The sequence below is a fragment of the Etheostoma cragini genome, chromosome 6, assembly GCF_013103735.1.
Source record: "Etheostoma cragini isolate CJK2018 chromosome 6, CSU_Ecrag_1.0, whole genome shotgun sequence".
In the NCBI taxonomy this organism is placed as follows: domain Eukaryota; kingdom Metazoa; phylum Chordata; class Actinopteri; order Perciformes; family Percidae; genus Etheostoma; species Etheostoma cragini.
The window spans coordinates 9,677,257-9,689,764 of record NC_048412.1 but is presented as its reverse complement, the minus strand read 5'-3'; the positions used below and the strand labels follow the sequence as shown (position 1 = coordinate 9,689,764).

At 41.7% G+C, this 12,508-nt stretch overlaps 1 protein-coding gene across 2 annotated transcripts; it reads right to left on the bottom strand.

Annotated features, from left to right (window-relative positions):
- Positions 1 to 237: 237 nt before the first annotated feature.
- trmt11 (tRNA methyltransferase 11 homolog) lies at positions 238 to 9,810 on the bottom strand. 2 transcript variants are annotated; one of them, XM_034874447.1, is made up of 13 exons: positions 9,659 to 9,810; positions 8,647 to 8,712; positions 8,270 to 8,343; positions 8,018 to 8,099; positions 7,812 to 7,904; positions 7,583 to 7,717; positions 7,336 to 7,492; positions 7,138 to 7,218; positions 6,761 to 6,925; positions 6,499 to 6,571; positions 6,151 to 6,285; positions 2,620 to 2,740; positions 238 to 590 (listed from the first exon to the last, which is right to left on the bottom strand). In XM_034874447.1, the coding sequence occupies exons 1-13, from the start codon at positions 9,734 to 9,736 to the stop codon at positions 450 to 452; spliced, it is 1,401 nt and encodes a 466-aa protein (XP_034730338.1). In that variant the 5' UTR covers positions 9,737 to 9,810; the 3' UTR covers positions 238 to 449. The 2 variants fall into 2 exon arrangements, with proteins under 2 accessions (XP_034730338.1, XP_034730339.1); XM_034874448.1 differs by lacking the exon at positions 238 to 590 and adding an exon at positions 3,846 to 3,887 and having other exon boundaries at positions 2,619 to 2,740.
- Positions 9,811 to 12,508: the final 2,698 nt, after the last annotated feature.

Here is a 12,508-nt window from a genome sequence, read left to right as displayed (position 1 = left end):
TTTGGAGTTTAACCTATATTTGTGACTAAAAGCCAGGATATCTCAGCATGTAATGCATCGATTTTGACAATTTCTTCTTTCAACCTAATGGAAATGTATGACTAAATCATCTCTTTAATGCTTAAACCATGTTGCCATTAAAAAGTTACTTTGTAAAAAATATAAAAGCTGCGTTTAACGTTCTTTCAGGCGACCGTCTCGGTATAGTTTTAATAGTCATCACTCAGTTAAGGTCACTTGTATTTTATCAATTTATTTGCAAAGCAATAACTACAGGCATACAAATAATCATAATTACAATAGTGAGAAAGATTTATAAAATTACAGCTGTAACAAATAAGTGACTTTGCCAGTTTGTTTTCCTCTTTGAGTCCATTGACATCCCCGCTCTGATCATTGTGCGCGGTTGTTTTCTGTATTCTATAAAGACACTCAGGCAATCGATTGGTTCACTCTCCGTTTACAACAGTTTTGCTGTCCTCCTTGCCACACCTCTTGTTTTGTCCACTGAAATACTTCTCCCTGAAGGCGTTGTGTCCCTGGTAGGGGCTGAAGCATGGGTCTGCTAGATGAGCCAGACTGTCGAATTCCTGGAAACAGACATATGTAGAGGTTATCGGTTTTCCTCAATTAGAAAAGAAACGCTTCTTAGAGCATTTAGCCACATTATAACGTAGTGGAATACTAACTGGAATACATGTATATATTTTTCACCCTCCACTGCTTTTAGTAGTAAAGACAACACTGTATCCAGCCTCCTGTTAAATCTTTCTATTCAAACTACAAATTTTGTTAAATAATGTTGAGTTTACAAGAATGGGACAAACGTGTCCCCCCCCCCCCCCCCCCCCCAATTGTTAAGACTAAAGGAGAACACTAAATTGATATAGAGGCAATTGTGAAAGGATGTGAAAGTTGAAGCAGCTCTTCTTTTTTCCAGTCGATGAATCAACTCCCACTAAGTGTCAGTAGAATATTGGCATCACCAGGTTTTCAGACTTTTTCAGTGTCTGCACGTGGGAACAAGACCGTGCTTGTGTATATTAAGAATGTATATGAACTGTTATTTATCCCTTCAGTTAAACAGTTTGTCTTGGCTGTAAAGTAGCTGCTGGTCAACGGAGGGATGGAGGGAGGAAGAGAGATGCTGGGAAGAGGAATAATGAGGTGAGTTGAGTTGGAAGTGATGACTCCAAAGCTGGGACTGTAATTTTTCAGCAACACCTCTTTTGCTTGCTGATGCTGCCAAGCAACCTGGAAACAGTTTCCATGACCACTCTGAGGGAAAACTCCCAGGGAAAAAGAGTGACAACGTAACCATGACCCCAAATTAATAAGAATAGAGGGGCATGACTACAAACATCTGAAAACAGTGGAAATAACCAATCAATCTCTGCCAACAACCATACAGGTGGAGGGTTACACACACACTCACACACCCACACCCCTGTTGCATGAGTGCAGATAGGTGCGGATTCAGGTCTATTTGGACTAGAAAAACTCTGTGACCTGAGATAGATACCAGTCAGATAAGATCAAACAGCTGTGTGTTTGTGCGTGCATGTCATACAGGGCCCTTTATGGGAGCAATTTGGGGTTTTGAAGTGGATGTCAGACCCAAAGATGGATTGTTTTCCATACGATGTGTGATTAAGCCATTTAGATTTCCAGTATAAAAGAAATGAGCCAATCACAGCCAGATGGTGAGGATTTGCCCCAGGCAGACAGAGAGACACCATCACCTCCATTAGGATGACATGTAAAAAACAAACATACACATATGCACAGAGTGCATACATTTACATAACACATACTTATGTGGTTATATATATATATAAACAGTTACATAAACTGCAAATAGAAAACATGAAAGAACAGGCAGCACACATGCTCTCATTTTACAGAAACCAAGACATATCTGTGTTACTGTTCATGCTCTCACATAAAAAAAACCCCACAGTATTACAGTAGTAACATATTCTGCAGCACACGCGGGTCGGTACTGTGCACATATGTTGTCATAACTATGCAACCTTAACACATAACCTATTAAAGAAGTTGAGTTTCCAACCAAGGACAAATACAATTATATAAAATGGTCAACTTTAACAGATTATAAATCTGCTTTTAAATCCTGTAAAAACTGTTTTTTTAAACCTGTTTTTTTCAGCACATTGACCCCAAAAAAATGCTGGTACACATGTGTGCTACTGTGTGTAAAAAAACCTGTTGGAAAAAAAACAGTTAAAAAAATAAGAATGTATTGCAGATTTACACAGCATTGTTTAATGAAGCACCCAATAATAATACTTTTCTTTGAATAAGCAGCATGGCATCTCCAGTCGTCCTCAAATGCTTATAAGCTCAAAAAAAGACCTTCATGAAAACTAGGTTGGCCACTAACAATTACTTTTGGTGATGATTCTGCCAATTCTTGCTCAATTTATTATTTTGTGTTGGTAAATAGTGGTTTTGTAATTTCCTAGAGCCCAATGTGACAGATTGAAATAACCTGCTTTATCCAAGTAACAGATGGACCAAAAAACCAAGTCTGTTACAAGATATTCAGAGTACTTAAATATGACAAAGAAAAAGCAAGTGGAAACAGTATGCACACACCTCAGGGTTCTTGATCTTCTCCATGGTGATCAGGCGCCGGGAGGTGTGGCTGGAGAGTGTCTGCTCACAGTTACTGATGAGCCGGAGACATGGGTGGAGAGGTACCATCTCTTCACTGTACCTGACCAGGGGACACAGACACACTCACAGTTATATAACAGTCTAAGTAAGGAGCAGAAAGACAGCAAGTAGAACAGCAGTAGAGCAATTCCAATTACACCTACAGAGCTAAATGAGAGGAATGTTTAAGGCACTAGTGAAAACAATGCACTTCCTATTCTGTCTGGAGTCCATAAAAAAACTGCTGGGACATAGACAGAAACTAATCCTGTCAAAATTACTACCTAACTGTGCCAACCATTCCAGTATCTTTCCTTTCTCCCTCCGTTGCTCTGTCTGTTTCTCTCGCACCAATCAAACCAGTAAACATTTGACCAGTGCAGTGTAACCATGGCGGGTAAAGCTAAGGTAGCTCATTTTGTGAAAAGAAGAAGATGGAAAAAGTGAGTCAGACCTGACTGCTGACTGCTGGCTCGGTCTTCACTAGCCAGGCCAGGTTATGGCCAATAACAGCGGATGATGTACGTATGTGTTTGCATACATGTCTAGCACTTTCTCTTAACCAGCATCACAGTAGCAACAGTCCTGACTCAAAACCAGATTTGCACGTCACCGTTTGTCTGCCCTGTCGCCACGGCCACACGCGGGCCTATGCGGCATTGGGATGTTTGGTCGTCAGGGTGACTAACGGCGATGCAGCCATGTGATAAATCTCTACCGCAAATCAGGTGTTTTACGTAAAACGTGATTTCCAATGCATCTAATATATGTTTAAACAACATGTGTATTTGTGCCATATTTTAAAATCCATCCAATTTGTGCCCTCAATTTCCCATCATGCAACATCTGATGCTGTGAAGCAGGGGACGTTGGCCTCTCTGGTAGAAGAGCCGGTATCACTAAATGAGAGATTTGCCAAAATGTCCAGAAATGTACACTGAAATAAAGAATTATGACCTGAAAATGAAAACATGGCTAATTTATACTCAATAACAAGCATCCCCTTACTTCTGACAACAAAGCCACGTTATGTCTTCGCTTCACTTGTATATGTTGTAATTAGGTCACTTTATGGCTGTGATGACTGATATGCCATCATCTGTCTTGATACTTTTTCTTCCTTCATTTGTTTTTTTTAGAAGGGAAAAGAGGTTAAGGGGTCTGACCTGGTCTAGACGCCGTCTTTTGCTTACAGGACTTTGTGTCACCTGTCATCACGCGCACGCACACACACACACACCCACAGCTTCCCCATTCTCATGAAACAGACACAAACACACAATCCCCACTGGTTCTACCACAGCCATGGACAGAGATATGTGGGGGTGACAGAAACATGATATATCCCCTGTAGAGCCCCAGATTAGGCCTAGGAGACAGGCTACGTCTGGGTTTACACACACACAGACACACATATCCACAAACACACGTGCAATTATTGTGCACAGAAACACACACGCCAGACTGCTGAGACAGATAGTTCACATATCTGACTGGCCTGACCTCAGACATTTATTTTGGCGCAGCGATCTGACAGGCACAGAGTCAAGCACCGGCAGATGAGCAGCAAAGACAAATGTGTGAACATGATGACACACACGTATGGAAGTTCTCATACACAAGACCACACACATCCATGCATCATGTACGGATGCACACACACACACACACACAGGGACAAACACTTATGTTGCAAGGTGTGTGTGTGTGTGTAGTAGTGTACATTTGCTTCTTCTGTCTCTCACACACATCCATGATTATCTCATCTCCTCCCCAGTCCTATAATCAGTGACCAGAAGGACTTTCAGCCCTGCAGGGGTTTTCTCCCCCAAACGTCCGTTGCTGCCGCTGTCTGTTGTGGTTCACACATTTACAGTCAAACACCTGCACGTGAAAGTCTGCAATCAGCACTTCGCGTTCTGCTAGTGCACACAACATGTAACAATGTGCTGTTTCAGAAGATCTGTCTTGTACAGCGAACGTATGAAAGAGCTGTTGGTTGTGGTTTACTGTGACCCAGCTGTTTGGGCGAGAGAACCTTAACACACCTGTACACTACTCTGTATAAACACCATCATTCGCTTAGATGGAATGGGAAGGACGAGGTTTTATAGGAGCGGTAATGGAATAGCGCTATGGGCGAAATGCTGGAAGGCAAAAAAAAGAAAAGTGAAAAAGTCCTCTGTGTGCCAGTTGACTGGACTCCCAACTGAAAGAGCTACAAACAAAATCCAGGTTTTAAAAGCATTTAGCAGCTCCTTACCTTGTCTGTCATTAGTCAGCTGATAATTAAACAGACATTCACTACGGTCTGTTTTACATTTACACTCGGCCAATATTTGTCTAAAAATTGAATTAGATGTTGTAATAGGATCTTATAAAATGGAATAATGTCTACATTATAATCTGTCCTTACCTAATGTTGTCTGGCTGTTAAGGAAAATAATTAAGCCAACAATAGATCATACGAAATATTTTATTAAAAGGATTACCACTCAATGTAGATGTCCTGTTACGGCTAATTCATTGTTTGATGTAATTTGCTGTTTTGATTTGAGTCTGCTATTTGTTCTTTTATGTGAAACTTTTTTGCTTCTGTCTTGGTCAGGACTCCCTTGTAAAGGAGATTCTGAAAGTCAACGGGAATAGTCCTGGTAAAATAAAGGTTAATAAAAAAAATAAAAAATAAAATAAAAAGCCTGTGTTGTGCAGTTCTGGTTTGTGGTTTGAGCCTGCCCCCTATTGACACAAATTATTATTTGGAGAACAGCACCAGCAAGAGGAGTTTCCATTCCAAGCCTATGACGACAAAGTGCATCTAATGGCTAAAACCGGTTTTGAAACAAAAACAACAACAACAACAACAACAACAACAACAACACATTGGCACGGAACGGGTTTGACTGCTCAAATAACAGAAATCAAAGTGCTGGATGATACTGTAAGAGGCTAACGCTTCTAAAAGACCTTTATATTATCAGCTAATGACCCCGGCCAATAACCCAGGATTTCCACCAGCTGCAGGACGGCTGTGGATCGGCTCCGCTGCGTGTCGGCTGCGTGCTCCGCCGTCCGTCAACACCCACCAGGTCTGGATTTGTTGGAACGACTGCAGCGATGACTGCCAGCTGAAGTCACAAGGACGTAGTGTGTAGTGCAGGAAAATATGATCCGCTGTGAGCATGGCGGATTTTATTTTGAAAATGAACCGGATGATTCTTTTTGTTTCTGTGCTCGACTTCCTGTCCTGCACAATCAGCCCTGTGCTGAATTGCTGCGGAGCTCTCCAGCGCCCCGCAAAAAAAAAGCTCTGCGTATCTTCTCCGGAGGGCTGAGGTTCGCCGGAGATGTTCCGCAGTCAGTGGAAACACGCTGACTTAAATGGAAACCTAAGGACTCCGCCGCCGTTCCGGAGCGGTTCTGCAGACGTTCCGCAACTGGTGGAAATCAGGGGTAAGTGTGTTTACTCACTCTGGCCTGTAGACAGGCAGCCAGTAGACGAGCCTCCCACCCAAGACCAGGTGGTGGGCAGAGAAGTTTAAGAGATCTGTGAAGATGTCACTCAGGTGGTACGCCTGTGAGACAGGGACGTGAGACTCTGCATAGCTGGGCAGAAGAAACAAATGAACACAGACAAGTTTAGACAAAACATTAATGATTTTCTCTAAAAAACAATTCCTTTTTTCTCAAGTACACTTAATTGGGAAATTTCCTGAGTACAAAATAATCCCTGGCTAGCCTTGCTTTGGTTAGTAACTGATATATTAATGCCATGATACAAATTAAATCATTAAGTCATAGAGTGCCTGGTGAACTCACAAGACATCAGGGGACCTAGTAACGTCTTTGTGGGAGCCCGTTCTCCTTGTGGACTCACGGATGCCATACGGAGCTGAAGGACACACGGGAACCCCAAACAACAAAACAAAAGCCTAAGTTTATCCCATTACGAGAGGAATTCAGCTGGAGCAAATGCTTGCTCCAATGCTGCTTCAGTGAACACACAAAAACACACAAATGTATCATGTTTTCATACCCAAAGTGTTAACAGTGGTCTGCTAAGAATAAACTAAGGACCTACGATCCGTAATGATGGCATCAAACAGAGCAGCTTTCCTCCACACAGGCTTGGATGCGTCAGACACCATTACATCTACATACATCTCCTCTGTTCCATACTGCCGCAGGTTGGCTCTGATATTCTCATCAGGTCCTCGCCACTTCTGGTCTTTGCGGCTTGACCGACCTGAAAGACAAAGGCCCTTTTAGGAAATTTGGATTGCATTTAAAACTCAGAGCAGGATCCCGCCAGTGTTGGTTAAGAACACAGAAGTGGCCTGAAACAAAATTTGCTAGCTTGAATTAAAACATAACTAAAGTATAAGACAATGACACACTCTTGCAATATAAGAGACTGCAGTTGATGTGCCATGTATGTTCCAAGTAGCCAAAACTTACCTCGGCCATGAATGGTGTTGTAATCAATGTCCATTCCACACACGTAGGCCCTAAAATGAGAACATGCTACCAACAGGCTCCCTAAAACAGAACAAGAGACAAGGAACTTTAAAAACCATTCATTGACCTAGATGTCCCAAAACGTGCAACTGTCTATAGCATTAACAAGACTGGGAGTCAGCAACAGGATTATCTCACCTGTGCCAACAAACGGGTCAAAGACGAGATCATTCTCACTGACTTTGGCGTGGTTGGCCATAATGAATGAGAGGCCGGACTCCATGCTGGTGTTGCCTATGAAGTGTCTGTTCTTCACACTGTGGGAGCGAATCAGTTCACGCTGTCCATCCGCTATCTGATGCAGGGGGGTAAAAAGGTGACGCGTCTTCAGTTGCAGATCAGCTCTTCCTAGCCAAATGTAAACAAGAAGTCAAATGTATCTCACCCATCGGCCAAAATAGATGTAGTTTGGATGCTCAGGGATGTTGTTGGGGTCTGTGCCGTAATCTTCCAACAAACAGAAGCAGTGCTGAGGGCTCTTTAGGCTCACAGTTCCTTCAAATGGAAGAAACTCCATAGCCTGGTGAGAGAATATCAATGACATTCTGCACTTACAGTACATACAGGGAGAGTCGTTTGCGCGCACACACACACACACACACCTAAATACTTACATCAATCCTTTTGATTCTGTCTGCAAACTCCAGAGTCTTGTTGAAAGTATAGACATTGATTCTGTAAGTTGAGTCTTTTTGCATAAATGGTGACTGTAGGGCAATGTGGAGGATGAACAAAAACAGAAATTAAACATATTAGCTTCAACTCATGTATGTTTCATATGAAAGATTACCTAAAATTGCATTGCTGTAGCATCACAAACCATGTTCTCTGATGGGTAGCTCAAGAGGGATGTTCTTAGTTCACTGTGTGTTTTTCCGTGGCCCCAAAGTTCAAAAGCAGACCTGCAAGGATGATGCAACGTGAACTACAGCTTCATCTCAGCCACTATAGTATATCCAAGGATACAAAGCGCAGATTAGGAGGGATGGAAATATGTGCAGCATGTTGAGGTCATTCCATCACTACAGGTGCATGGTCATCACTTACCTCCCGACAAAGCTAAAACACTTACTTTGCACAGACAGATCTGGACATGACACTGCAGACATCCTCCTCACACAAACCGTCCAGACACCAGAAAGGAGACTAGAGAGAAGAGGGAAGACAATGAGTGACTGTGCAGAAATGGGAGTCTACAGGACAGAAACGGTATGATGTGGCCGCTGTCAAATAATCAATTATCATAGTTAAACACTTTATTACAAACTTGAGCTAAGATATTCTTTACAATCCTTTCAGGGACATTTGTTGTGGACTCCATGTGCACACACATGCATAATGCCTTGACAGTCCTATACAAAACAATACAGCACCAAATGTATCAGTCACATCAACAGATTGCACAGATGGGAAAATAAAGATTGGAAATTCGTGCTTTGATGTGCAAACCTTTTCTTTGAAGTTTCCATTTGGATGGAATGATTTTCCTCTAAGAGCCAGCAATGCCTTAATCTCCTGCAAGAATCAACAACATATAAATCGTTATTACTCATATTAGGGCTGGGTGATATAGAGAAAATCAAATATCACAATATTATTGACCAAATACCCCGATGACGAAATTGCAACTATATTGTATGATTGACTATTGGTGCTTTGACAAAATGTTATTGACACAATGAGATTTTTGAAAAACTTTCTCCAGAATTGATTTAATGACTTTATGGGTAAAGGTAAATAATAGCTAGAAACAGCTAGAACAGTCTGGTAAGTTCAGAAAATGACATCACTTTACTGTAATGCAGCCTGTCAAACCAGACAAAGACAACACTTACCATATTACGATAGTACAATATATCCCAAATCTAAGACGATATCTAGTCTCATATCGCAATATCGACGCGACATTCATTTAACATCGATATTATAATGCCCAGCCCTAATTACATTCTTGTTTTTGTAGCAGCACTCCTGTGTAAATTGAAAAAATGAATGTGTATACTATCATCTGTAAGGATCCCTTTGGGGTTAAAAGACACCACAGGAGCAAAGTGGAGTAGCCTAAATTAAAAAAAAAAAACTCAACATGATTCTGATTATTTACAGGTGTGTATTACTGCAGTTTAAAGTCATATATATCCACTTGTCCAGGTGAGCGAACATGCATCTTGGTCCTATTTAGATGGGCATGCATTTATGATTAGAGGCTAGAGAGTGAACTACCATTTTACCAACATGTCGATGAAGTGCTAATGTATTATTATCATCTAATAACACATCGAGATTCTCACGTGAAGCCACAGCCTTCCGCCGTGTTGACAGTTAATCTTAGCACATGTAGCGTTAGCTAACTGGGAGCAGCCCGCCGCGGGAGCAGCGACGCGTGGGCCGAACTCTGCTCTTTTTTACCAACAACTAACAACGAGACAGACAGAAACTGGGAGTAGTTTATGAAGGTTACCGGCAACCTGAAGTCCAAATTATCTTGGGCAAGGTGTAACAGATACTGGAGGCATGATCGACTGTGGGAGGTCGCCATATTTGTTGCAGATTCAAAATACGTCCGGCTTGAAACCGAGCTGTGGAACAAAGTACCGCTTGGGGACCGAATGCCCCTAAAGGAGGAGAAGGAGGTTTTCTCTGTCATTTAGGATTCATTCAGTTGTGCAAGGCGTCTACAGTCGACATAACCATACATAATATCTACATCTTACATCTTATAACTTATTCCCTGTCACATAGTGTTCTTGTTCGGTCAGTCAGTGTATAGGTTATTATGATTATATTTTGTAGTCATAGTTTATATTTAATCATGATCTACTGCACTGTTGCCCTGTTCACTTTTTCCACTTCATCATCATCACACACCGTCTACCGTAGTTTCTTACCTTATCATGGTCGTTGCATTTCTGTGAGTGATTTGTTTTTGTTTTTTTGTTTTTTATTCATATTCATGTGTGATATATGTGTGTAACTATATGTGTTTGTTGTGTTGTGGTTGTCTTGCTACTGGATGCCTAAAATTTACTTTTGGATGAATAAAGTATCTATCTATCTATCTATCTATCTATCTATCTATCTATCTATCTATCTATCTATCTATCTATCTAACCAGTGTTTCCACTGGCTGCTGTTAGTTTGACATTTTGACCATGACCTGTACCACATTGTCGTGGTTGCCATACTTTGGGGACACAAACGGTCACATGTCCATACTCATTTACTCCAACAACACAGCAGTAGTAGACATCTTAAATAAAGAAATTCAGACACTCGGCTCCAGAATCAGACATTCACCCCACACCAGTGCCACCGTTTTTTAGCCACAGCGTTCAACTAACACACCAGCGGAGAACCTCACAAGACGCCATCATCAACGGTCTTGCCCAGCACTCTCTTAGCCTACTCAACTGGCTGGAATTGCTTAAGGCACATCAAGCCTCCTCCATATTGGCCTCCTTTTTCCTCTCTAGACGTTATGTCCATCTTCAACTTCATCACCCATGCTCATTCCATTCAATGCTTTTTAGGTGTTCAGAATTTGCACCAACTTCACTACCTTAGAGTCATCCCCGGTTTATCAGACATCACCATCCACACCTCAAACTCTCTCATATTCACACTTAGAAGTTTCCTTCAACATTTGTCTTCCACCTCAGCTTCTACCTCAACCCTACGAGCCACTTATCAAATACATTGGCTCCAGGTATGCCGCCAAGGCATTTCCACAACACCCACTTTTCACTTTTCCAAAATGGCCACATGACTCTGGTTTCAGAAACATCTGAACAGAATTCTCTGCATTTCAGCCATATCACCCAGACATTATTCCAGCCACTCTTTCCGCATCGGCGCAGCATGCACAGCCGCCAGATCAGGCATCTCCCACCAAACCATTTCATTCCCAGGCCGCTGGTCATCCCAGGCATACCAATCTTACATTCACAACGATCTCCGTCAAGACCACGCACAACTCAGTTCTACACAATCTGCCACTTTTGGGGGTCTGTAAACTTTTCGGGCGAAAACTGCTTCTGAGATGGATCCCCCGATCTAAAATCTCCTCCACCACCATCACACACCCTCCCAGACCAGCAACAAGACAACATCCACATCAATTTATCTCTCTGCACATTCAGAATGTTCATCTGCACATTCAGAATGTTCATTAAATCTTTAACTAACATATGGTTGTGGCGTGGTCCATGCTAGTAAATCACTAGCACTTCTTCTATCACGTTCCCAAATCACAGTGTGCATGCGCTCCTCTGTGACTTTTGTAATGTCCTTAATAAACTGATACACTAAAATACATTCATACAGTGGGATTACTAAACGGTCAAACACAGGCTTTATATATAATATTAGGTCACAGTATTAGTGTTTATAGCTAACAAAGAAATTAAATTAGACTTTACATGCATGAAGTACATCGATCGGCTGTGGATACATGGACATTGTTGTAGATAAAGGTGCCAAGCATTGCCAATGTAGTGTGGGCTACAGCCTATACGTGGAAGAAAAGCTAGATAGTTGAGATGTGAGTGACCGGTATGTCGTCCCACATGACGTACAGGGTTCTCCCCACAGTCACCTTGGTCCACTCTTACATTTTTTGCTGGGAGATTGCCTCAGTTGGTCTGTCCTCTTGGCTACAGTCTGCCATGTTTCTTATGATTTGTTTGTACTGATTGTGGAGTTCTGCAGGCTGTGTGGCTCCAGCATAGGATATCTTTGTTTAGCAAAGTAGCTCAGGTTTTGACACCTCAGTGCAATGTCGGACAAGCTCAAGCTCTTTCTCCCTGTCCATCTCTTGTGGACACTCACAAGCCTACAACGTTCTTTTCGTTACATTTATTTCTTAAAGAGACCTAATTAGTGCACAATGTAGACAAGGCCTACAGGAAAATGCTGGGTCATGCAGTCACTCAGTCAGTCAGGCATTCATTCATTCACTGAGTCACAGAATTTGACAGCCAGCCATTTGCTTTGTGGTATCATTGGTATCCCTTGTACTTTCACAACTATCATACAATTGTTTCCATGTTTTCACGTCCGTTGTTTAAGCTCCCACAATAGTTAAAAAGGAAGAGAAGCTAGAGGACATTGTGTTCATTGTGGGGATGTTAGCCTCTTGATGTTAAAGTGCATGTAAAATAGTATCTTCTTTAAACTGTTAATGTACCGTGTACACCTTAAATTAACATCCTCATATTCAACTCTGCCTGACAGTATGCTGTATCAGCTGGAGATATTCTCACAATTATATACACATTTTCTTAAAAATAACATTTTCGGCATTATTTGACAT

What these genes read in the sequence shown, in the direction of transcription:
- trmt11 (XM_034874447.1), bottom strand. Translation starts at nt 9,736, where the DNA reads ATGGCGACCTCCCACAGTCGATCATGCCTCCAGTATCTGTTACACCTT. An exon ending in TCCAGATCTGTCTGTGCAAA is followed by an intron (nt 8,100 to 8,269) that starts GTAAGTGTTTTA and finishes TCATCCTTGCAG; the next exon opens with GTCTGCTTTTGAACTTTGGG. An exon ending in TGACCCGTTTGTTGGCACAG is followed by an intron (nt 7,219 to 7,335) that starts GTGAGATAATCC and finishes GTTCTGTTTTAG; the next exon opens with GGAGCCTGTTGGTAGCATGT.